We start from the raw sequence: 23,246 nt of genomic DNA on the forward strand, positions 1-23,246 counted from the left end.
GTTTAATAAGGTTGTGCAGTGGCTCCCAGTCAGTGATGTCACTCAGCAGATCTCTGATACTTCACCCAGATAAGGGTCTGTTGTGAGAGGCAGACAAGCAGGCACTGGGGAGGTACCGTGGGGCTGCATTGCTTCCTCCTGTGCTTTGGAATTTTGGTTAGTATCTACTAGACACTTCCACTTTTTAGATAACACTTTTTCCATAGGCTGAAGGTTGGCAGAACACTTGGAAATTTGTGTTGCAGAAGAATGGAAGGAGCAAACGCTGATGACCTTAGATGTAAAGCAAACGTTATGAAAAACTTGCGCAATACATTGCTATTAAATGAGATGTTACTGGATTCTGGTTTATGGAACTGACAGAGACGTTCCATTCTGAGGCCTTTTTTCTTCATTTCACCCACTCTTATGCAATATATTCAACTTAAATTGAAATTCAAATGAGCGGTACTTCTGCCCTCTGAAGATAATGCAAATTCTAACAGATTTAATTTTCATTGAAACCAAGAGCTTGTTGTGTATCTTTTACTTCATAAGAGCTTAAAAAATTACCATCAGATTTGAAAGTGCATAAGTAAATCTGAGGAGTCACTGTGGTGCTTTAGCATGCAAAGGTAAGAACATATGTGAACCATTCTAGGGGAGTTACAAATTTATTTCATTGGGCAGGGAAGAGGGAGCCCTTAAGTGGCAGGTGGGTCAGCAATGGGGATCACAGGTGGCTCTTTGCCTTGATTCACATGGGACCTGCACAGGATACCTTTGAACACTGGCTATTGGTAGTGAGCAGGTGAATTTAGTACTGGAACGTGCTAACAGTGTTTCTGTTCCTTCTAATACAGCTCTTAGGAATGTTGACAAAGTCCTTTATAAGAACATCCGCTTTTCCATGTTCCAGTGCTGTGGAGCTGGGAGCTGTGAGATGCCCCCAGGTGCCTGTGAAACTGTATCAGAGCTTGAGACTTTTCCAGCAGACATGTTGAGATGATGATTATTTTTTCTTTGAAGCCTTATTACTAAAAATACAAGAACTATATTGTTGCTCATTCAAGTAACCAGTAAAACCAAGTTATCAATTGAGCTTGGATTAATGTATATTCAAGACTGCTGGGAAAACAAGAGGTTGTTGGAATAGGAATATTTTTTCATGATGTGGGAGATAAATGTTATTCTTCATGCAGGGATTTAAGAGAAACTTCTCCTTGAGCAGAATATCCAGATATTCTCAATATTCACAGTATAACTGAATCCAGAGCAGAACTATTTTCTTCTTCAAAGGCATCTTTTCTTTGTCTTCATTTGTTACGTCTTTGTCTTCATTTGTTATGTCTGCCCCCATCCAACTATTCAATATTGTACAGCATTTATTGGCAACGGCAATATTTGGTTACATGAAAAATACACAGCATCGTTTTGACCATTCATCTCTCCTAGTCTGTACAAGAATTTCCTCATTCTTATTTTACATAAATTCTGTGATTCCTGCTTTTCTTACTAAAGTTTTTTGCTGTTTTTACTGTTGAGATTTTGATCAGACTTCTTGAAGGTCTTTTAAAATATTCATCTCTGTGCTAAGCTTGATCTAAGAGGTGAACTTAAAGCCGAATATTAGGCATAACTCCAAGGAGCTGAAGCACATTGATCTGCTCTGAGTGGGTACCCTTGGGAAAGGGGGAGGAGTGGATAGCACGAACTCCTGGCTAAACTCATTTTTCTGAACAAGAGAAATGCCCCTGAAGGCTTGAACCACTCCCACCCCACTGCTGTTACTGTGACCAGCTTTCACATGAGCACTGGGCACTCGCAGTTTATATAAAGCACTATAAACAGATAGGAATGGATAGATCTTCCTTCTGAAATACGATGTTTGAAGGAAAATGTCTTACTCTGGGTTCTTTAATTACACGCTTCCTCATTACAGCATGGAATTTTTAAAATTTCAAAGTATTCTGTTTTCTGAATCATTGGGAAATCAGAGTGTGTGAAGTGCACTGTACCCTTCCCTTGAAAAAAATTCTGCTGTTATGTATTGTTATACTGTTAGAATATAATTAATCCATCCAAACTTTTAGCTTCTCTCTTGGCACAATGAAAATATGGAGTTATAATCTGTTATATCTGTAAGTGTGTAAGTTTCTGTTTTGACTGTGTCAGAGTTTAGTGTGTGTTTAAGCAGTATGTGTTTGTATTCTGCCTGAGTTCTTATTTTCTGAATGTGTGGAGTTTCTCAACAGTAACTTTGTTTCTTATGCACAGTAAGTGTTCAGCTGCAGGCAGTGAGGAAGTTAGTTTGATTTATGAAGGAGCTTTTCCACAGTATTTTTTTTCTTCTGTTCAGTAAAAATCACTGCAAAAGCAAATGTATTGGAATAGTCTGTAGCTTGTATTTAAGCAAAACATAATTTAAGCTGATAATTTTTGTGCAAATGATGTGCAAACAACTGATTTTTAGGCTGGGAGAGTGGCCTCAAATCATTCATGCTGCAAAGAGTTTTTTGCCTGTATTGTCAGCTCGTTACATGTCAAGAAGTTGCTAAAGCCTGGTGAGCTCATGACTCCTTTGAGGCTGCAGTTCTGAGCAGATCTAGGTCTCGCTTCTTCCAGCAGCAGGCAAACAGGGAGAGGCTTCCAAATCCTGCTGGCTGGGTCAGGCAGCTTCACACCCCGTGGTATCACTTGCCTCGGTAGTGCACTGTAAAGGTGAAGAGTCGGTGCTGAATGATTGTCTTGTAGAGAGATTCAAAGAGGAAAAGATGGTTACATTTTTTTTCTAGTTTCTGCTTCAAAAAATTCTGTATCAGGTGTTTGTGATTGTATATAGATCTTTTTAAATCTGACTCTGTGGAAGTGAAACAAGTTTTTCTGAATGGAGACGTCCTTTATAATTTCAGGCTGAAAGATTTAAAATTACATAGTAGAGGTGTGGAAAATGTGTGCAATTATAGCATTTTTAGGCCAAAGGGAAGGGAAAATACACCTGCCAGAGTTACTGGTTGACATGTAGAGACTACTTAACATTATGTATAGTTTATTTTCTCTAAGTACAGGAAATTAAATGCAGACTTGTCTGCTGTTCCCTCATGGCCAATGGCAGATAATTAGAGGAGATCCATTTCCCTGAAATCTTCCAGGTTGACAATGAAGTTGATGACTCATGTAAGATAAATGGGATGTGCAGCAGAGAATGGCAGATCAGAAACTGTGGGAGGAAATACTCATGAAACTGCTGGGAATAATGAGATGTGTAACTAATGCAAAAAGGAAAATAATAAAATACTCGGGGCTTAGATATTTACAACAAGGCACAGAATCTCCCATACTGCAAGGAAAGGCATGGAAATAATCTCTGGTTTTCCCAGTTACCTCTGATAGATAAATGTCTCTGAAACTAGACCTGGGGTTGGGGTGGGTGGAAAGGTTCCTTAACATAACTTTTTGAAATGCCACTGTGCAGCTTTGTTTACTGGTGAAATTTAATGAGTAATGAATGTGCCGGTCAGGCAAAGATGAAGTATTTCTGCTGCCTGCAGCAGTGTTCTGAGGTGGGGGCAGGGAGAAGGAAGGGGGGAAAGGGAGAGAGCCCTCAGCAGTAGTTTTCTTAGGTATCAGCGAATACTGCTCCAGCAACTGCTGGATTTATTTTTAACCGCTTGACTCATTCTTTGTCAGATGATTGACCACCGAACTGCATACTGAAACACCAATGTGCGGAGGAAGCGAGCGTAACTAAAGGGAAAGGGGGAGTGTCTATCTGGGAAGAGAGGCGGGGTTTGGGAGTTGTGCTTCACATGCTCGGTGGCCGCCGTGAGAGCGGCTGCAGGCTGGGAGCGGGCACACAGAGCCGAGCCGAGCCGGGGCGGGCGGGCAGGGGCAGCGCCATGGGCGGCGCGGCGGCGCCGGGGCTGCTGCCGTAGGACACCGCACCGGGCCCTGTGCGGACCGCACTGCACCGCTGCCCACTGCGGCCTGCGTTTTTTCTCTGGTGGATATTGCCATTCTGAAGGATTCCAACCATGATCGATAGCTCCAAGAAACAGCAGCAGGGCTTTTCCGAGATCTTGCCTGCAGGGGATCTTAAGCCACTGAAGGAGAAGGAATGCCTTGAGGTGAACAGCCAGAAAAGTCTCAAGGAAGGTCAGTCACTTGCTGGTTGGGGGACAGAGAATGCAGAAGTCCTGGGCACATTCAGTTCACCAGCATGTCTGGTGTAATGCTGCAGGTCAGGAAGAGTTTTTGTACATTAAATGAGGTATTGTTTTCCCTCTGAAGAAAAAACCTCTAAAAGCTGAATTTAAATTTTACCTGAGACTAGTAAAATAACGATGATGATAGCTTGATAGAAATGGTAGTATGAAGAAAAATGAGCAATCAAGTAGTCTCTTCAGAGTATCATTTAGTCTTGAAATAATGAAGGACTCTGAAATTGCCCTGTAAATATTGCACAAAGTGCTTCAAAATGTCACTATTGAAATAAATTTAATGAAATAAACATCATTAAATATGGCATGTCAAAATAAAACCCCACAAACCTTTAGTATTAGACATATTGCTACCTCAGTTTCAATAGTGCTTTTCTCAGCTCTTGTCTTTCTTTGGAATTCCCTCCTCCCCTCATACTTTAAATTACATTTGATTCTGGTTTTGAGACATGTGCTTTTCAGACCACATTATATCTTTTTTAAATTACTTGATTTAGACTGGGCATTAAATTGATAAAATGCGCAGGCATTAGTTGTAAAATAGCAATAGTCTGAGAATATTTGGAACATCGTTTAAAGCTGACTAATAGAACTATACGAGATTAATTTAAAGTAATCTTTGCTAGGCTGAGGCAGTAATGCTGCTGAGACCTAACAAAGATGCTGTCTTACTCCTGGCAGGCAGGATTCTTCCAGCTGGCCTGGGGGAAGGAGGAGAAGGAAGAGACCTCTGGAGGTCGGCTGCCAGCCTGCCCAGAGTGGTCTGATACTGGTGTGAGTTAACACACCAGGCTCTTGCAGCTCTGGGCTCAACTCCAGCTTCTTAATCAATCAGACACAAACTGTATTTGTAGTAGACAAAATTCCTGCTTTCCTTTTACAGCACTCTGCCTTGGCTTTTCCTTCAGGTATCTCTGGATTGTCTGGTGATTCGGAGATTTCTCTCTTGATGTGGTGGCAAGACTTCTACATGAGATCTTGCCTTTCTCAGAATTTAAATGCTGGGTTTGTTTGGGGGTTTTGTTCATTGTTTTTAAATTTGGACCTTAATAATGTTTAAAATGGCAAAAAGGTAGCCCATATTCATTATCAAATTCAGTACCTGACAGGTTAGTTTAAAAACCCCATTACTTAGCTTTAAGTTAGAGCTAGAGAAAACACCGATTTTTATGTACTGTACTGATACCAAAGGTCTGTTATTGATTAGAAGGGTAATAGGAGGTTGAGTGTTGCTGCATGTGGCAGTGGCTGAGAGCAGAACAGTTCTGCTTCCTTAGTGGCAGGAAAGTACTGACTGGGAGACAGTGACTGAAAGAAAGGGCCAGCAGTGGCCTCCTTCCCGGGGTGTTTTTGCCTCACAACTCGGAACAGGCCCAGTTAAAGCTGCCCCTGCTGGTGCTGAGGCTCTGGGGATAATAGTGAGAGAGAAGGAAGCGAGGAAGTTCAGAGGGACAGAGGAGTGGGCAGTGCTGTAGGGAAACAAAACCTATCTGGGGTAAGCAACCAAGAAATAAAGGGGAGAAAAACATGGCAAAACCCAGCACGGTGGGTAGTGTAGGTGGGCTAATGAGTAACCACGGTAATGATCATCTGCAGGCCTCTTCAAGCATGTCAGTTATGTAGAAAGTGGATGAAAGAATGTACCTTACAGTAATGATGGTCTGTCAGAGTAGCAAAAAACCTGCAATTATGGGACACTCTGCCAGTCAAAATTAATGAATATTTTAGAGCTTAATTTAGAGCTTAAATTATTCAGTGCATAAAAGAATATATAATTGTTTTCCATAATCACTCTCTTTGCTTCCTTTTCTGTTTTAGTACCTGTTCTCCATTTTCACTTTTCCCCAGTGAATGTTGCTTATCCTTTTATCTCTCCCAAGTTTGGCAATGTAATGATTAAAATAGTGAACCTCTTCTTGAGAGTTTGAGTGACTACAGGATCTCCTCTTCCAACCTTTCTTCCTTCCAAAGCTTAGAAAAGCAATCATTTTCTTTCTTGTGGTGTATAGAATGAATTATTGAAAACACTCCAAATCTGCTTGATTTACATCTAGAGAGACTAAAACAGAGCTTCACATTTCCAGTTTATAATGGTATGAAATATGTAGTTCAGATATTTTATAGATTTTTAAAAATTCAGTTGCAGTTGTTAGTTTAATCCTATTTAAATACAGAGAACATATTTTACTTTTTTAAAAACATAAATTGTAAGACAATTTATTTTACAGAACAGTATCTTCTAAATTAACTTGTGCCATTCTGTCTCTTTTTCTTCCCTTCCTCTTTTCTCCTCCTTTCTTTTTCCTTAAAATAATGTGGCTGGTTTTGCCACGTGAATTCTCAAACGTTTCTTCCTTAGGACACAAAAATACTTAGAAATACAGTATGTGAATTGTAAGAGCTGCAAAAATTAAAAATGTATTGGCAAACCTAGATGAAGTATGTAGAGATCCAGTAATTCAAAAGGTGCCTTTGTTTCATAATCTGCTTTGCACAGGTTTGATAAATCTAAAAATCCTGAGATAGTACAGTGCTTATTTTAGCAATTAGAGAGAGCAATTAACCTTAAGAGAATTATGAGGTGCAATTCTTTTTTTTGCTTAGTATTTCTTTATAAGGTAAGAGACTTTTGATGGAAACAAAAACCCCAGCACTGTCTTCAGCAAATTAATACTAAGGACATGAGCAATTTAGATTGCAGAGCTGAAGTTTTTTCTTTGCTTAGGCTATTGATACACATTATAGCATCCTGTAGCATTGGAGGAAGTCCTCTTAATTACCCTACTTTCTTGTAAACAGCTCAGATATTATTGTTGCATATTGCCTTTTTTGTGAAAACAGCTCTTACTTTTATCTGTCTGATCAAAATTACCTTTTGTACAAGCAAGGAACAAAGATATTTTCTGTCTCTGAGGCCAACCACACAGTGCTAATTAAACAGCTTTTTCAGAAATTCCTATACCATTGACTGTACCTCCTGCAACATCTTGTAGCTCTGTCAAGTAAGCAACGAAAACATTGGAAAATTCAAGTGAAAAGCCTTAAATGTACATACAGTCACTAAGGAAGATTCAGTGTCATCAAACAGTGCATGTATTAGGAACTGGGAATATATCTGGACTGCAGATCGAAAGGTTTCTAACAGCACTGGAGTTGAGGAAGTCTTGCTTTGTACCCTGAATTGTTTCAGTATAAAGACGGATGAGCTGTATGAGCGTGCAGGACTCTTGAAGACACAGTATTGAATTGGTGAAACAGATCAGTTCAGTGCTGTCTTAGGTGGAATTTAAAAGGAGGTTGGATCCCAGTTTGTTTGCACCATATTTTTCATATGATAATCTTGAGTTTCAAAGTTACCAGTTGCCTGCAGACTACTCTAAATTAAAAAAAAAAAACTAGCCAGGAAGGAAATTTTCTTTCCACCTTGAAACATAATTTCTTTCCTGGATTTGTTTTGAATTTTAAATTTACTGGTTTGTGAGGAACTGGAGACTGGCAAGTGCTGGAAACAGGATAAGGGTAAAATGAGTGGATTTCTCAGGTGTGCACTGGAATTGTCTTTGTGCTGTCTGAGTAACAGATTACCAGGAAGGATTTCTTTCCCTCATCCCTTGCAATCAAATCCATGTTGCATGAGAATTGTTTATTCAATAGACTTCCTGCTACTGCTGGCATATTGAGTATTGATGATACTCTTGACCTCTTCTGCTCTCCTGCACTGGCATGATAAAGATTCCGCTGTTGGTTTGTTGGGGTTGGTTGGTTGGGTTGGGGTTTTTTGTTAAGAAAACCTCTAAGTTGTGCTTTCTGGTGTTTAGAGGTGGTTTTATGACCCCTTATCAGGGGTAGTCCATCAGGTTTCTTGAGACACAGATAATGAGAAAAATACTGGCGAAAAAAATGTTATTCCTTTGTTAATAAAGGAAGCACTGTAAATTCCGTGTACTGATCCTGAGGGGCTGTGTTAAACTCTACCATAAACAGTCTCTTAAATGTCAGTGGGATAATTGTATGTCGTAAAAATAAATCAGCACTTATTCCACAGAATTTTCTTCTTCAGTGTAGCACTTAAATGAATAATAAATATATTGTAATACCATTGTAATAAACACATGCTTAACTACTTCAATAAACCCAAGACTACGATGTACTAATTTGATTTTGTATGTAATCTGTATACAATTAGAAGATGATGGTGGCTAACCAAGAGCTTATAAAAAACTTGCTATGGCAACTTTAAGATTTCTTGAAGTTTTATAAAAGGTTAGGATTAAGACTGCTGCTGCCAAGAGCAGGTGTATTCACATCCAGCCCAACTGTTTGCTTAAGCTATTGATATACATTATAGCATCCTGTAGCATTGGAGGAAATGCCCCAGCCCTACCCTGCTTACTGCCAGCTTCTTTCTCATGTTGGCATTAGGGAGTTACGCAGCCCAAAGCGAGTGGGATCAGTGACCAGGTATTACTGAAGAGCACTTATTTAATGGTGCTGGTTTGCATCCAGGGCAGAGCACAGACCTGACAGGAGGCATCTCTGCCAGGGTGGAAGCAGCAGAAGCAGCTGGGGTTGGAGGAAGGCACAGACCATTGGCTTTCCATCAGTAATCCTGTGTGAGGTCATACTGAGTTAGGAAACCACACTCTGAAACCACTGTCTGCTTTGCTGCTCTGCTGGGGGATTCTTCTTTCCTGTCACATCCAGCACAACGTGTTTGAGCCTCAGCCTCTAATGCAGGGTCCTCCCCAATGCAGCAACTTCCCCATCTCTGTGATCAGCTGGACTCACCCACTGAGCATCTGCAGAGTCTGGTGCTGCCTGTGTAGCAGAGTTGACTCAGTATCATTGCTCACATCCCCGTCTGCAATCAGGCAGCTCAGTGGCAATCCACCTTCCTCTGTTTTGAATTGATGTGTAGTCTCCTGAGTTGGAGAATCTGCTTGGGTGTGCATTTTGTTCGCTGTGCCTAGGAATAGCATGGACAATGGAGGGGGCTTGGCTGGAAATCATTTGTCATCATTCAATTTAATACACTCCAAATTATCACAAAGGAAATTGTAGTAGACGTAGAATTTAAGCTCAAGTTTCATGAGTCCCTTGAAAGTACACTTTTTGGCTAATAGTAGTATTTGAAGAAATGCAGATTATTTTTTAAAAAATCAGAAGACTGTACTAAGCAGAATAGTACTTGCAGATTAGAAAATGTTATTGTTAATATACTTAAGTTATGCAATTTTACAGAAATTGGAAATATAAGCTTTAGTTTATTGAGACTTTTCACCCAAGATGGTCATGATTTTTCTCATTTTAGAGATGTAAACAATTGTGAAAAGTATAGATTTTGCTTTTTACATATCCATGCATATATATATATTCATCCCAGCAGACATCCCAGTAATTTGTTTGGAGGCTTGTGTATGTTCTGGCTTGTTTCTAAGCAACATGTTCCATAGCAATAGGATACAATACAGATTGTCCTATATCCTAGTCATTTAAGCCTCTCAGCTAATGATATTGTTATAGTTCATATGTTTGTTCCAAATGTTAAGTTTACATGGAGCTCTCTTTGCCATCCAGGTTTTCATTTTCTGCTTTCAGTGGATGCTGGAAGCATTTACTTGAGCATCAGCACTGGCTACAAAAGCTTTAACTCACAGTGGTGTCATTTAAGAGATTTGGAGGTCCTGCAGGGCTTCTCTCCAGAATTCTGGAGAGATTATCTGAAATGGCCCTCAGTAGTCTCCTCTCACATACTTTACACTTACACAGTACATTTCTAAGATGAAATGGAAGTATGTCTGAACAACTGCTTAAAATGAATATGGAAAAGAGCTGTTTTACTTTTCTTTATTATCTTGAATATAATCTTAGCAGAAAAATCGTTTATACAATAATGGAAAAAAGAACATTAAAATTATATAACAAGTAATTAAGGGGTTTTTTTAAACAAAACCAAGTTAAACTAAGTAAAATACTTCCTTTTAAAAATTATATCCTGGCGTACATGGAAGTTTGGAAGACCGAACCCAGCATAACATATTCACCCATGATTAGATTATCTCTGGTATTTTTTACAAGATGAATTGGTGATGACTTACTTTTGTTTTAAAATTGAGAGTATTTAACATACTGTATTACCATCTTCAGGCTGATGGGGAATGAGTACCCCAATTTTAAATGCATTTTATCTTTAAAATGCTGTACAACTTATTTAAAATCACTTCCAACAAATTACAGGTAGCTATTTTCATGGTTTTCCCTCCTCTCCTTCTTTGACATGCCATATAAATGAAGTGAACATTATATTAACGAATTTTTGACTTTGATTCTGATGGAATGTGTAATACCATGTGCAAACTACCATATTCCATAACCTTCCTGAAGTATGTACCTTGCATATCACCCGCTCTTTTACTTACTATACAAAATATACTTTCTACAATTTTTTTTAATTATTCGCAGAACAAATACTAGTGGGAAAGAGTAACTATTTTTTTGTAAATAGAGTACATTACCTCATCATAGAGTTGAGGGAGAAATAATCACAGCTCAGGAGAAAGCAAAACCTATCTCTGGAAGATTAACCTAAAATTACGGTGTTTAGGAAATGCAAACTTTTGGGTGCGAGCAGGTGGGGTTTGGGGTGCAGGGTTACAAGTGCAGGATGCACAGAGAGTTCTTGGTACTTAGGTTCTGCAGTTCTGTAACTGCTGCCCTGTGAAGCTGGGCCACAATTCCAGGACAAAGCTGATGCTCGGATCACTCCTGTAGTTCACCTGCACCTGATGAATTCTCTGCTCTATTCGCCGCCACCCTGCTGCTCACACACTCGCGTTCAGGGTACAAGTTCCTCAGCCCAGGGGACAGTTCTATGTCCATCTGTTGTGCCCGGTGCCACGGTGCTACTGCAGCACCTGCCGGGAGCCTCTACCCGCTGTGCTTTGGCCTCAGTGTCCGAGGGGCACCAGCTGCAGAAAAGCTGTTGGAAGCTGGCAGAAAGAAATGGAGGCTTTCAGTTTAACAGCTTTTCATTTAAAGGAAACGGCCGTGTTTCCAGCACTGTCTGTTTCCATGGCAGCCAGCCTAGCAGCCTGCGCTGGAGTTTCTGCCGCTCTTGGAAATTTCCAAGGGGGTATGCCGGAATGTTGGACATTACATTTTCTCATTTTTACTTGCAGTTTTAAAGGTTTAAATAGGTAATATCCATTGGATTTTAACTTTGGGAGAAAGAATGAGATTATTACATACAGAACATTAAAAAAATCTTGATGCATTGTTTTTCTTCTTGCTGCAATTTGAAAGGACTGTGTGGTATCTGCTGGACCCCTTGTCCATGGTGAAATGTTTGTTTCAGGTGTGTAATTGGGAAATGGCAACAACTATTTGCTGTTTCTTAGTACCTTCTATAAAAAGATAAAATTTGATCTTAAATTAATAGGCTCTGTAATAAACTGTGTTACATGTGGAGTTATTAGTACTGGAACTGTGCACAGTATGTGTTCTGGTTTTTTTCAAGGCAAGAAGCAGTGGTGAAAGCTTGTCAATCAGTGTAGATAGCATTGTTCCTGCAGGACAACTATCAATTTATTTTTGGCCTCTTTACATTCCAGTGCTTGTGATTATGTAGTACTACTTTGAGGCTGCTCTTCTATAGGATACACATTACAGATTCGTAACAGGAATCACTTGCTCAGCTCTGATAAAAGCTGTTTGTTCTAGGTGACTTAATAATACACTTTATTTCACTCATTCTGCCGCTCACAGCGAGTAAGACATGCTCAGACTGCTCTGTTTGCTGCCTTTCCAAGGGTTTATACAAAACGTGCTGTCTCCCCTCAAGTGCCTGGTTGTGGCACTTCTCCTGCAGTCACCCCCTTAGAGCGCTTCAGCAGGAGACTGAGGAGCTGCTGGTTCTGGTTATCCTCAATCTCTGCCCCTTTAGGGCACAGTGTGTGTGAACCTGAGCAGGACTCACATTGTGAGAACAGAGCTATTGGCTTTATAAAAGTTACTGCTTTACAGAAATACACTTCCACATAATCAAGTGCATTGGTTAACAGATGACCTCCCCCTTCTGCACCCATCATCTCCATTCCCTGGCTTAGAGAAGTGTTGATTCCCTGGTGTGCTAACAGCAGAGTGTTTAAGAGTGGGAGCACCAGCCTCTGGCACTCAGCTTTTCAGCTGGCGAAAAATCTCTACCTCCAGTGCAGTCACAAGACTTCTTCTGACTATGAGAGTCAGATAACCAGATGTTCTTAGTGTGAGGAGGGATTATGCTTTTTTGTTTTGTCAGTAAGCATTAAATAAGCTATCCAAGCTTTAATGATCATTTTATTGACTTAAGAAAACACATGGAAATTTTGGAATCTCTCCACCTGGTGTTCAAGTGTTAAAATTGTATGCTTAGTTGAAAACAAAAGAGAGTATCCTCCCTTCTCCCTCAGTCAAAGCAAGAATCTGACTGACCTCTCTGTGCATGGCTTTTATTCAGAAGCAGTTCACAGACAATTTTTAGAGTTGCAGTGGTGTGAAGGAGGATTCCTGCTAGATAATGTGAAGTGCAAAATATTTGTACTCTCTTTTAGCAACTACATTTGCTCCGTGGTGTTAACATAGCCCTTCTTTTGCACATGTACTTTAAATAGGAGGAACAGTATTAACAACATTAATAGTGTATTAACATATCTAAATATTTGTTAATTCTGTGCCTTTAATTTGGAGATTGTCTATGATTTTAGATGTTACATAGGTAGCTGCCTGATTTTAAAAGTGTAAAAGTGAAAGGTAAACTATCTGGCAACAAGCTGAATGGATTTACTCTGATAAGAACCATCTGTTAAACACAATGTTTGAGTAAGTACCATTCCAAGGGGAATGCTTTGTAGTACCTGCACCTTCTGTCTTTCAAATTCTCCCTTCCCCAGATTCCATGATGGCTTGTCTGTAAATGGTTCTTTGAAATAAATGGGAGGGGGGGGGAAAACAAAAGAAGGAAAAAAATCCAAACCCCAACCTACACTAGAACAAGTAGTAAAATATAAATATATATAATATTAGGCTAATGCTTCAGTGGTTTTTAGATTTTTAAAAAAAATTTTTTTAGGCTGTGTCCTTTTATCCACACCTTGTGTGTTACTGACTGTTCTAGAAACCTCTTGCTCTATGGATTTCCATATATATGATAAGCAAAGTCTGTATTAGCTTTAATTACATTAGATTTAAACCAACCTGCATTCTGTTCTCACAGAAATAAATGAGCAATTCTTTGCCATAAGTGCAATTATCAGATGGTTCATCCTTGTCTCTGAAGATAATTTCATCATATTTTCCTTATTGAAAACGTGTGATTTAGTTTCCATGACTCCCAGCCTATCTGGCTGGCTGTTCTTTGAGCTGCTTCTTGTGAGTCTCCATTTCCTTCTGAGCTTTTCACAAACCTCATTCCCGTTCCCTTCCTTTAAACCCACTTCAGGTTCACCTCCAGTATAAAGATATGCATCTGTCTGTAACTAGAGACAGTGGAAGGGTCATGCCTGACCTGTAGCGTGACCACCTGATCTGACACCCAGACCTGTAACCCAGGTGTGCTCTGACTACATGAAGCTATGCAACTCACAGATGGGTGTTACTACTTCTTCCTTAGAAACAGCTCTGCTTTTTATTTTGTGTCACTGTAGAGGCTGAAAAGCAAAACCTTTTTAGCTTCCCAACTTCTAAAAATAATATATTTAGAGTTTTTATTCACAATTGCTTTCTATTTGAAAATTTTCTTTTCTTTAATAATGCATTCAGCTGCTCAAAAAGTTCAGACAAGAAACTGATTTTCAACATTAGTTTTGGAGTTGATTGCAAAAGCAAACATCTGGTTTTCATCCAGCTCTGTTTCTGTTTAACCTCCTTGCTCTGGTCAAGTCAAAATCTTCAGTTATTATCTTATACCATCTTTCTAACTATGAGTCATCTCTTCTTTAGCATTCCCCCTGCAGTGCTTCCCTATTAGTCATGCTACAGGCTGTCCTTTCCTTATTATGTAATATATAAGTTCATGATACTTATTTAGTAGTGAATAACTACATGTTCTGTATCTTCTGTATCTCTAGTTTTCTCAGTTTTCCCACTGTTTTTATGACTTGTCCAGATACAGATGGGACAACTTCAAAATCCTCTGTTATTGCTTTGTAATGCCCAGTTTATATTAACAGATGATGGGCAGACAAGTAATGTTATGAGAGACAAGAATGGTTTGTTATATGTTTTTGTTAAAAAATGCTAAAGCTTCACACGTGAGCACATAATGTTTATGTGCAGGTTCATTCTTATTGTTCCTCTCTCCCTTTTGCTGTAGTCCTCTGCATATTCTCTTGTTACACTGAACATTTAGGATATGGGTCAGTTTTTACTCTTTCTGCAAAGCTTAAGCCAAATATCTGACCATAGTTGAAGCCACAAGTCATAGATACATTCCTAAACTACACAGTAGTTTAAATATTTCTATATTTAGAAATAATGTTCAGTATGATATATTCAATAATAATGTTCTTTCCCACTTGTGATTACTAATATTGAAAGCACAGTTCTAGCAATCCTTAGGTAGTTATAGCTGAACCAGCTACACCTACAAAATGGGCTTTATGGGAAAGCTGTGAAAGTGAAAAAGAAAGTCTGGATAAAAAAACATATTAGAAATCAGGAATATCACCATAAATGCATTGTTTTGTAATAGATACCTGCCTATGATATTTTGGTATATGAGTCACAGCAGTATTAACATTCCTGCACCTGCTGTGATATTGCCAGCCTTCACTTGTTGACCTACTGTGTTTCAGGTAATGGAACTGAAAAAGAAATACTAATTCTGGTTTACTTACTGTGTCTGACATATATTAGCTCTACTATGGGCATCACTGATGTTGGAGCAGATCATTTTGCTTGAAGATCTTGGGCCTGAAATACAGAGGCATGTGTTTAAAACTGACCTGTAACTAGGTAAAAGATTTGGTAGGTGCATCTGTCATTCGCTTCGTGTTCCAAGCAAGCCAGATTTAAGTACAGTGTGAATTAGGACCAAATAGAGGTGTTAGCATGGATGAGCTTCCTGCCCAGAGCAGGACATGATTTTCAAGCCTTGTCACAGTCTCCTAGTGATGTAAAAGAAAGCATAGTTTAAGCAAAGAACAGAAGAAAGACAAGTTTTAATCTACTCAGGACTAAAAATACTGGAATACAGTAGTCTTGCCAACCTGCTTATAAATTGTCTTTCACATCATTTGGGCGGATAAAACTTATTTAAGATTTTTTAAAGGGATTGCACATACAGTTTTAAGGCTGACTGAGCTTTCTTACCTTTCTACTTGGAAGCAAGGAACCCCAAACAAGAACATATCAGAGTTCTTTTGCTTTCCTGTGAACACCACAGCAGTCAGTGAGTTTCTCCATGCTTTGTGCTCGTGATGTACCCCAGGATTAGAAACTTAACATCACAACATTATACTGTATGCCTGAAATGCATTTCCATTGAAATGATTTTTTTTTAATGCACACTTATTTAGTAAAGCTGGTGCAGGACTCCAGGCAGTACAAGTTTGCACCTTCTGGTGAGAGATACCTTAACAAGAGGTCATGGCTTACCTGGAGCCACAGGAAACTAAGGAACACAAAACCAAACTATTCTAAAGTAATTCTTCAGTTAACTTTTTACAGTTAATATTACTTGGAAAATACATTGCCCTACTTAAAGCAGGTATTTTCAAGTTTCCAGAGGAACTCAATACCGTTTGAATGACTTTTCGTCAGTTTATATTTTAGTGTTGTTCTTTTGCATTCTCCCATCTCTGTCCTTTGTGATTCTTGTGTAACAATATTGTAAAGTCTGAACAGATCTGCTGTGCCACAGCCCTGAAATGTTTGTATTTGAACTCTCAATGTTTGTGTGACACAAGAAAATAATGTCCTTGTTTTCAGGACTTGCTATTCCCGGTTTTAATGCTTTAGCCAGAGGAATATCCTTCCTGTACTGCAGAACAGGAAATAAGCTGGTTCCTTTTAAATTCTGGAAACAATGAACTTTGTCCTTAGCTTAATTTTTTAGAAATTACATTCATTTTGATGTTTTGGACAATGCATTAGCTTGTTTTGCTTCCTTGTGAAATACAATAGGAACAGCATACTATAATCATACACCCATAATAAACTCTCATGTCTGCATTTCAGCATGTAAATATTACATCTTTAATGTATTTTTTCTCTTGACCATCCCTTGTTCAGAAGATGAAATTTCACTTCGGGATAGTAGCTATATGTGTCAAAGAGATAATGAAGCATTATGGTAAACTGACATAGAAACAAGGGGAAGGGAACAGTAGAAGAAAGAAACAACTTTTTTTTTTTTTTACTTTTTTTTTTTTCCCTGGGAACAAAAAGCCATAATCTTTGAAAGTATAAAGCTTTTATGTCTACATCTTCCCCCAAGTTTTGTGGTTTCTGGTGTTGTATTTAATTTACGTCACATTGGTTACTCACGTGGTAATGATAAGAAACTTTATATTAAATGTAATGAAACATAAGAAATTACCTCTGAAGCTTTATAAACAGGTTTTTCACATTTGACAGTATTGGATTTATTTTGTCCTTTAAATAATTATCATAACACATATCTCAATCAAAAAACCAACATTTTCTGATATTGAGAGAGAGAATAAGGTCTGTTCCTGATTGTAACACCTTTTAGTTGTTTTTAAGTAAGGCAGATAAAATCCCGCTTCTCTTCAGTTTCTTTTGTTTCAGCAAGGTTTATTTAAATGTACAATCAGGCTTTATATTAAAAAAAAAAAAAACCTTAATATGAAATAATCAACTAAACACATAGAGCTTTTCTTCTAAAATGGTCTGCAAACATCATTCTATTTCACCACAGTGAAGTCATGTAAGATTGGCTTAGGACATACAATAAGGCTCTATAATTATTATGTGTTCCAGTTTATGGTTTAAAATCTTTTTACCTCACTGTTTTCTCGATGTAAGCTTAACACCCCTTTTGAGGCCTGGCTGATAGGAAAAGTGGTTGCATGTAGGAAATACAGTCCTAGCATCATATGTGACTGAGAAGCAGCAAACTCCAATGAAAGAGGGGATGGAATTAATCTCTGGGAACTGTGTTAGCAGCTCTTGCCTAGGATGGGTCTTAGGGCTTACTGTTGGATCTGAATACACACAGCAAACAGTATTTCTAAAGTTGCAATACTTGGTATCATTTGAATGGGGTTTTGCACTTTGTGAGGAGACTGTTTACACAGAAATGAATGTTTTCTTTTGTCAGTACTTCAGCTGAGGCTGCAACAGAGACGGACACGAGAACAGCTGGTGGACCAGGGCATCATGCCACGTAAGACTTACTTCTAGTAATTTGTATTTTTATGGTATTAATTATGAATTGAATATATAAGATAATGAAGATGAGCGTTTCTGTGAGATCATTAAAAGTAACTAGCATTTGAAAAGACTTGTGGGATCCTTTTGATAACTGAAGTGAGCCTGTAGTAAATTCACCGTGCTTACATCATGTTTCAGTGAAAATAGCCATCATGATGAAAATGCAAGGATTTGTAAACATAGTCTGATTCTGCTCTTATTTTCTCTATTCAAATAATTATGAATAATTTACTAAATAAACTGAATTACTTAAATGAGTGGACATTAATAACAAAGACAGCAGTTTTTAAAGCATGTAATGACAAGGGTTGTCCGACAAATGAGGGGCGCACAGAAAACATGGAGAATCTGTAAGTGGACAGCACTGAGATGGAGCGCTCTACAATTTATGTTATTTCAAGGAGAATAGTGGTTTTTTTACTCTTTTTGGCTATTTAGCAGCTAACTATCATTCTTTTTTCTCAGCTGAACATTAAAGGCCTCTACAGTTTTCTATTTTTTTTTTTAATCAACACATAGTTCTTAAGGGAAGGTCCAGCTCTCTCTAATAACAGCAAGTATGAGGTATGGACAGCCAGACAACTCAGTCAAATAAGTTAAATGTCATTTTGGCATTCTAAACCTTACCCCATAAAATTTCTACTGTGGGACAGTTTTGATTAATAAACGAACACCTTTGTACATAGCAAAAAAGTTAACCATTACATAGTAATAATCTGTTAAAATCAAATATTCCAAGTATTCTATATAGGAGTATTGCTCATCTATGCTAAATATAGGTGAATACAACTAGCAGGAATCAAATGTAAGCCTGGTCAGATGCAAACACGACTCTGAGGTGGTGTTAAACACCCATACAGACATTCTGGTTAGCATATTTCTTTGGAAAATCACTTCCTGTCAGTTTAACTCTTACTCTCCCTTCACAGCCTTGAAAAGTCCAGCTGCATTCCATGAGCAGATAAAGAGCCTGGAACGAGCCAGGGTAAACCACTTCATGTAAACTTGTGATTAACATCTGGAAATGGATAGTCGTTTTTTTGCGATACTAAATTCTCTGAGTACATGGAAAAATTCTTACCATTACAGTAATAATGTGTGCTTTTATTTTGGGAGAATTCATTAAAATAAAATATGGGTGTCAAATCTGAGAGGAACTTTTCTAAGCCTTCAGAGATCAGTGTAGGGGTTTAAATTTACAGGGGGTTAACACATAGCTACCTCCAGTTAAGGATTGGATACTTGGGTAGATGATGCTTGTGCAGTATTTCTGTAGAAAATCTGTACTATTGTGGTTATGTGGTGGTGTGGGATCAAATCCAGAAACATTCCCGTCTTGTTTGGGGAAGCTGGAAATCCATCAGCCCTGCTTAACTGCTAGGAAAATTGAACAAAAAAAGGAACCCCTCTACTGCCCGTGCTCTGACAGTGATACCCACCCATCAGAATGAAACTGCAGCTCTTCATTGATTGGATGCAGGCGATTTATCAAACTGCTTTGAGTTTTTAAGTGAACAGTAGCTAATGCTGTTTCCTCATTTCTTTTAAGACTGAAAATTTCTTGAAGCACAAGATCCGCAGCAGGCCGGACCGCTCGGAGCTGGTCAGAATGCACATCCTGGAAGGTACGTGCCAGCTCTGGGCCTTTGGAGCTGCTCACAGCAGGGACTTGGTTGTGCTCTCAGTTGTCTCGCTGAATTACACTTTGATGTGAATTATTTCTAAAGGTTTATATGCTCTATTTCTCTACCTCTGCAGTGTCTGTGGTAGTCTGTATTCTAAATCTCTATAGTAATAGATACATCTGTGGCAGTGTAGATATTCTCAGCAGTGTATTTGTTTGCTGTTGCATATTGTTCTTATTCTATAATGGTAATTATATTATGGTGTGTGTGCATGGAGTGTTTATATTGCTTCAATTTCTACTCATGCCGTAAAATGACCTGACAGCCTTGTGCTCTCCCCCAGCCCTGAAGAACCTTTAATAAGTGTGACTGTTACCCTGCCTCATTATTTTCCTTGTTGCTCAGGTGATTGGAAACAAGTCTCTTGATGGATGGGGCTGGATTACTGTGTTTCACCATGAGCTTTTCAAGCACAGAAATTACCAAATAACCATAATCCAAGAAAACTCAATAGCCATTAGTTTTCCAAACAGGTATTTGAATACTAAATCCTGGTAGGAGCCTGATTACTGATAGATCACATCCATATTGACAATCTCCACAATTTTATTGAAAAGCAATTCTAAAGACTCAGATTTTTGCTAGAAGATATTTTTAAGGTAAACTTAAAAGATATTTGTGAAGAGAGAGCCCAAAAATCAATGGACTAATTAAACCTTTACCATAGCTCACATTGGAAAACCGTTAGAGCAGCAAATGCTCTAGATTATAACTGGTATTTGTTATTATATATTCACTGCTTTATTGTTGGACATTATAGAGATGTTTATGAAAGCCTTTTCTTATTGCTGTTATAAAGGAGATTAGATTTCTTGAAAAACATGGTCATATTTCTGCTTATTAATTTGAGAATTTTCAGAGTTGTACTTGACGGCTTTGATAAAGGTGGAATGGTTATTGCAAAGACAAGACGATGTTGTTTGTCATGAAATCGGGGGAAAGTTGGAACAGAATATTTAAATCAATATATTCTTTTAGAGACCTTTGCAGAGCCTTCACTACAAGCCACTCAGATGAAACTGAAGAGAGCTCGGTTGGCAGATGATCTGAATGAGAAGATTGCTCAGAGACCTGGCCCTATGGAACTGGTAGAAAAAAATATTCTTCCTGTAGACTCCAGTGTTAAAGAAGCCATTATAGGCAAGTAGAAATCTCACAGCTCTGTCTGTGATCTACACGGCACTGTGGAAAATAAAAATTTAATTCCTGAGGGTAAAGTTCACTAGAAGATAACATATGCTAAGTTTATTACTACTTAACTCTTTCAGCTTCTGAGACCTAAACTCTGTTATCATTTTAATAAAGTAATCCTATTTTTATATGAAATTTTGAAAGTACTTGTTTTTTAATAAAAATTATTACAAAGTAATCAAACATCTGTGGCCATTTCTCAGCCTGCCATAGGTGTCTGTGTACACTCCACATCTGTTGAATGTACCTTTTAATCTCTTACTAAAACTACTTCTGCTCCACACTTGGTTTTATTGATTCCTTGAATGTGATTTAATATGGTGCTTACATTACAAACACAATAAATTAGGTACCATATGTTTAGACTGCTGAAAACTGGTCATTTTCCAGCAATTAGCTAATTCTGCCATGAATGTCTAAATTAAATTGTGCAATTAAAAAAAACATTGTTTCTTTCTATGTAAACATTTTAGCAGTTGGACAAGAGAATTACCCTCAAGCTTTGGATGATTTCTCATTTGATGAAGACAGCAGTGATGCTTTATCACCAGATCAACCAGCCAGCCAAGAATCCCAGGGTTCAGCAGCTTCCCCTGGTGAGCCAAAAACAAGTGACTCACCCTCACCTATAACCCCAAATGCTGCTACATCAACACAGGTACAGTTTTTAAATGTTAAAATCTTCACAGTATGTTTTTTGGTCTGGCACTGTAGAAATGGGGCGTTTCACACGGAATGAATATATCTGCTGCTACGAAGGGATATCTGGGATTCTCTTTTCTAGTTGGGAGTGCATACTGTAGAACCCTGGCTTAGCTGGTGGCAGTGATGAAATTCCCATAGGCTGCAGAGAAGCCATAAATTCCCTGAAATTCATTATGACCCATAGAAGATCTGCAGCTTTCCCAGAAATTGTTTAAAAGGTCATGGCAATGGTTTACTCCAGCTGTTATTGATTACTTAATGTCTGCCTTCCTTCTGGGCAAGGTCTTGAACTCATTTAGAATTAAACTTAGCTGAAACAACAACAGTTGACATCAGTTCCATTATCTTCAGAAGAGTCCATAAAAAAAAAAGGTTTCCCACATAATTTAAATATTCTTTACTATAGTTTTAGAATACTGCCTAAGGAATTTACTATTTAAGAAATCAAAATAACATTTATGTTGATTTTTCTATGAGGCTTTTAGTATTTTCTCAAGGTACTTACAAAGAAAGGAAAGTAACTGTGTCATGGCAGATAAAATGTTACCTTTATAACAGAGCATTTAAATGTGTGCGGATTTAGAGAGCTGTGGATTTGCTCCTTACTGCAGAAAGTAATGTAAAATTGAACTGTTAAATAAGTAAAAAAGAGATAGCTCTTGTTAATGCTCCAAAGACTATATTGTCTTGATGACCGTGGACACTTGACAACTGAGTGGTTCAGGATCTGGAATTACTCTCCTTGGTTTTCATATTACCACAGTAGATAGAAACACCATTGCAAAGATCATATTCAGAAACAATGCTGGACACAAAGTACGGCACATCCATTTTATTTCATTGTTCCCTAACACACAGATTATGATGTGAATTGGGTTTCATGTTGAGAGAACATAATTTGTGTTGAATAAATTGAAAACAAACCACCTGAAATTAGATTCCTGAGTAAGAAATTAGGTTCCTAATGGAGAGTTAAATAAAAATGCTCAAAGCAATACATGCCAAAAGCCTTCCAAGTAGGAAGCATAAGAGAGATCTGTGATTGCAGAAACAAAAAGTAAGGCACTTGAACTTGATTGAAAAAGCACTTCAAATAGAAAGAACTTCGAGCCTTTGCTTATGGATTTCATATCATATTACAGCCACTTCTGTGCCCACATTTAAAATGAGAAGTTGCTCTTCTGCAGAATAAAACAGATGCTTACCTTATTGTTCCTTTTGAATTAAAGAATAACAGCACAGCAGGTCTCTACAGGAGACGTGTCTGGGAATGGCTCCTTTATTCTTTTAATTTCCTCTGATAAATTTTAAATTTTATTACAACAAAAAAATACAAAGAATGTTTTGAATAAAGCAGAGTGCAGCCAGAGTTCTTTTCAAGGCTTCCTCCTCCGCACATTTCCAGACTTCAGAGGATGTAACATAATTTTGAGAACCTTCAGGTCTTGTTGACTGATGACCTAAAGCTTGCTTTAACCCAGTGTATTTGCATCTGGTAAGGATTAGGTGTTTTAGTCATACTCTAAACAGATCAAATTGGGGTATTCACAATTCAGAAGATATTAAACAGTTATCTTCAAAACAGCTGAAGAATTTTGCTTGATGGCACAGAATAACTCTTTTCTTAATATATTCACTGTAGCTTGTTGACCTGCTAGATTCTTGTTGGAATCTAGCAGAAAAGGTGCAGAAGTCATATTATTTGGAAAGAGGGATCTGTTCATATTAAATAATTACTAGTTTATGAAGTAATCAAGTTAAGAAGTCAAGACCTGTTAAATCCAGTTTTTTGAATTAAAAAATATGTAACGTAAATTATGTACATGGCTCATTGCCTCATCTAACACTTGCAGGTAGAATTGGGAAGTCTGTAAAAAGCTTTGCATGTAGGTTAGGAAAAAGACTATTGTAAGGAAAAAGTAATTTACTCTCTGCTAATAGGAGAATGTTTAACACCATGATTTTCACACAATGTAAATTAAAGAGTAATTTGGGGGTTTGGTGGTGCTTTTTTTGTTGTCTTGGTTTTGTTTGG

General features: G+C 38.1%; 1 protein-coding gene and 1 long non-coding RNA gene across 6 annotated transcripts in view; one reads left to right on the forward strand and one right to left on the reverse strand.

Annotated features, from left to right (window-relative positions):
• The window catches only part of MRTFB (myocardin related transcription factor B), a 70,401-nt gene that overhangs the window by 24,786 nt on the left and 22,369 nt on the right, over positions 1–23,246 (forward strand). For 3 of the 4 annotated variants that reach the window (XM_082292134.1, XM_082292136.1, XM_082292137.1), the window contains 5 exons: positions 17,518–17,583; positions 18,560–18,615; positions 19,180–19,255; positions 20,294–20,455; positions 20,980–21,164. In XM_082292134.1, the coding sequence (XP_082148260.1) occupies positions 17,518–17,583; positions 18,560–18,615; positions 19,180–19,255; positions 20,294–20,455; positions 20,980–21,164 (545 nt within the window). Of the gene's footprint in view, positions 1–2,724; positions 4,135–17,517; positions 17,584–18,559; positions 18,616–19,179; positions 19,256–20,293; positions 20,456–20,979; positions 21,165–23,246 lie in introns of those variants that run through there. The other variant, XM_082292135.1, reaches the window with a different exon arrangement.
• Positions 2,593–23,246, reverse strand: part of LOC309579095 — a 47,173-nt gene continuing 26,519 nt past the window's right edge. The window contains exons 3-4 of one of the 2 annotated variants that reach the window (XR_014226862.1): positions 15,071–15,146; positions 2,593–2,726 (exon numbers count right to left, since the gene is read on the reverse strand). This is a non-coding gene — a long non-coding RNA (uncharacterized lncRNA). Of the gene's footprint in view, positions 2,727–4,087; positions 4,214–15,070; positions 15,147–23,246 lie in introns of those variants that run through there. The other variant, XR_014226863.1, reaches the window with a different exon arrangement.

Source organism: Coloeus monedula (assembly GCF_965178545.1).
Source record: "Coloeus monedula genome assembly, chromosome: 16".
Lineage (NCBI taxonomy): Eukaryota > Metazoa > Chordata > Aves > Passeriformes > Corvidae > Coloeus > Coloeus monedula.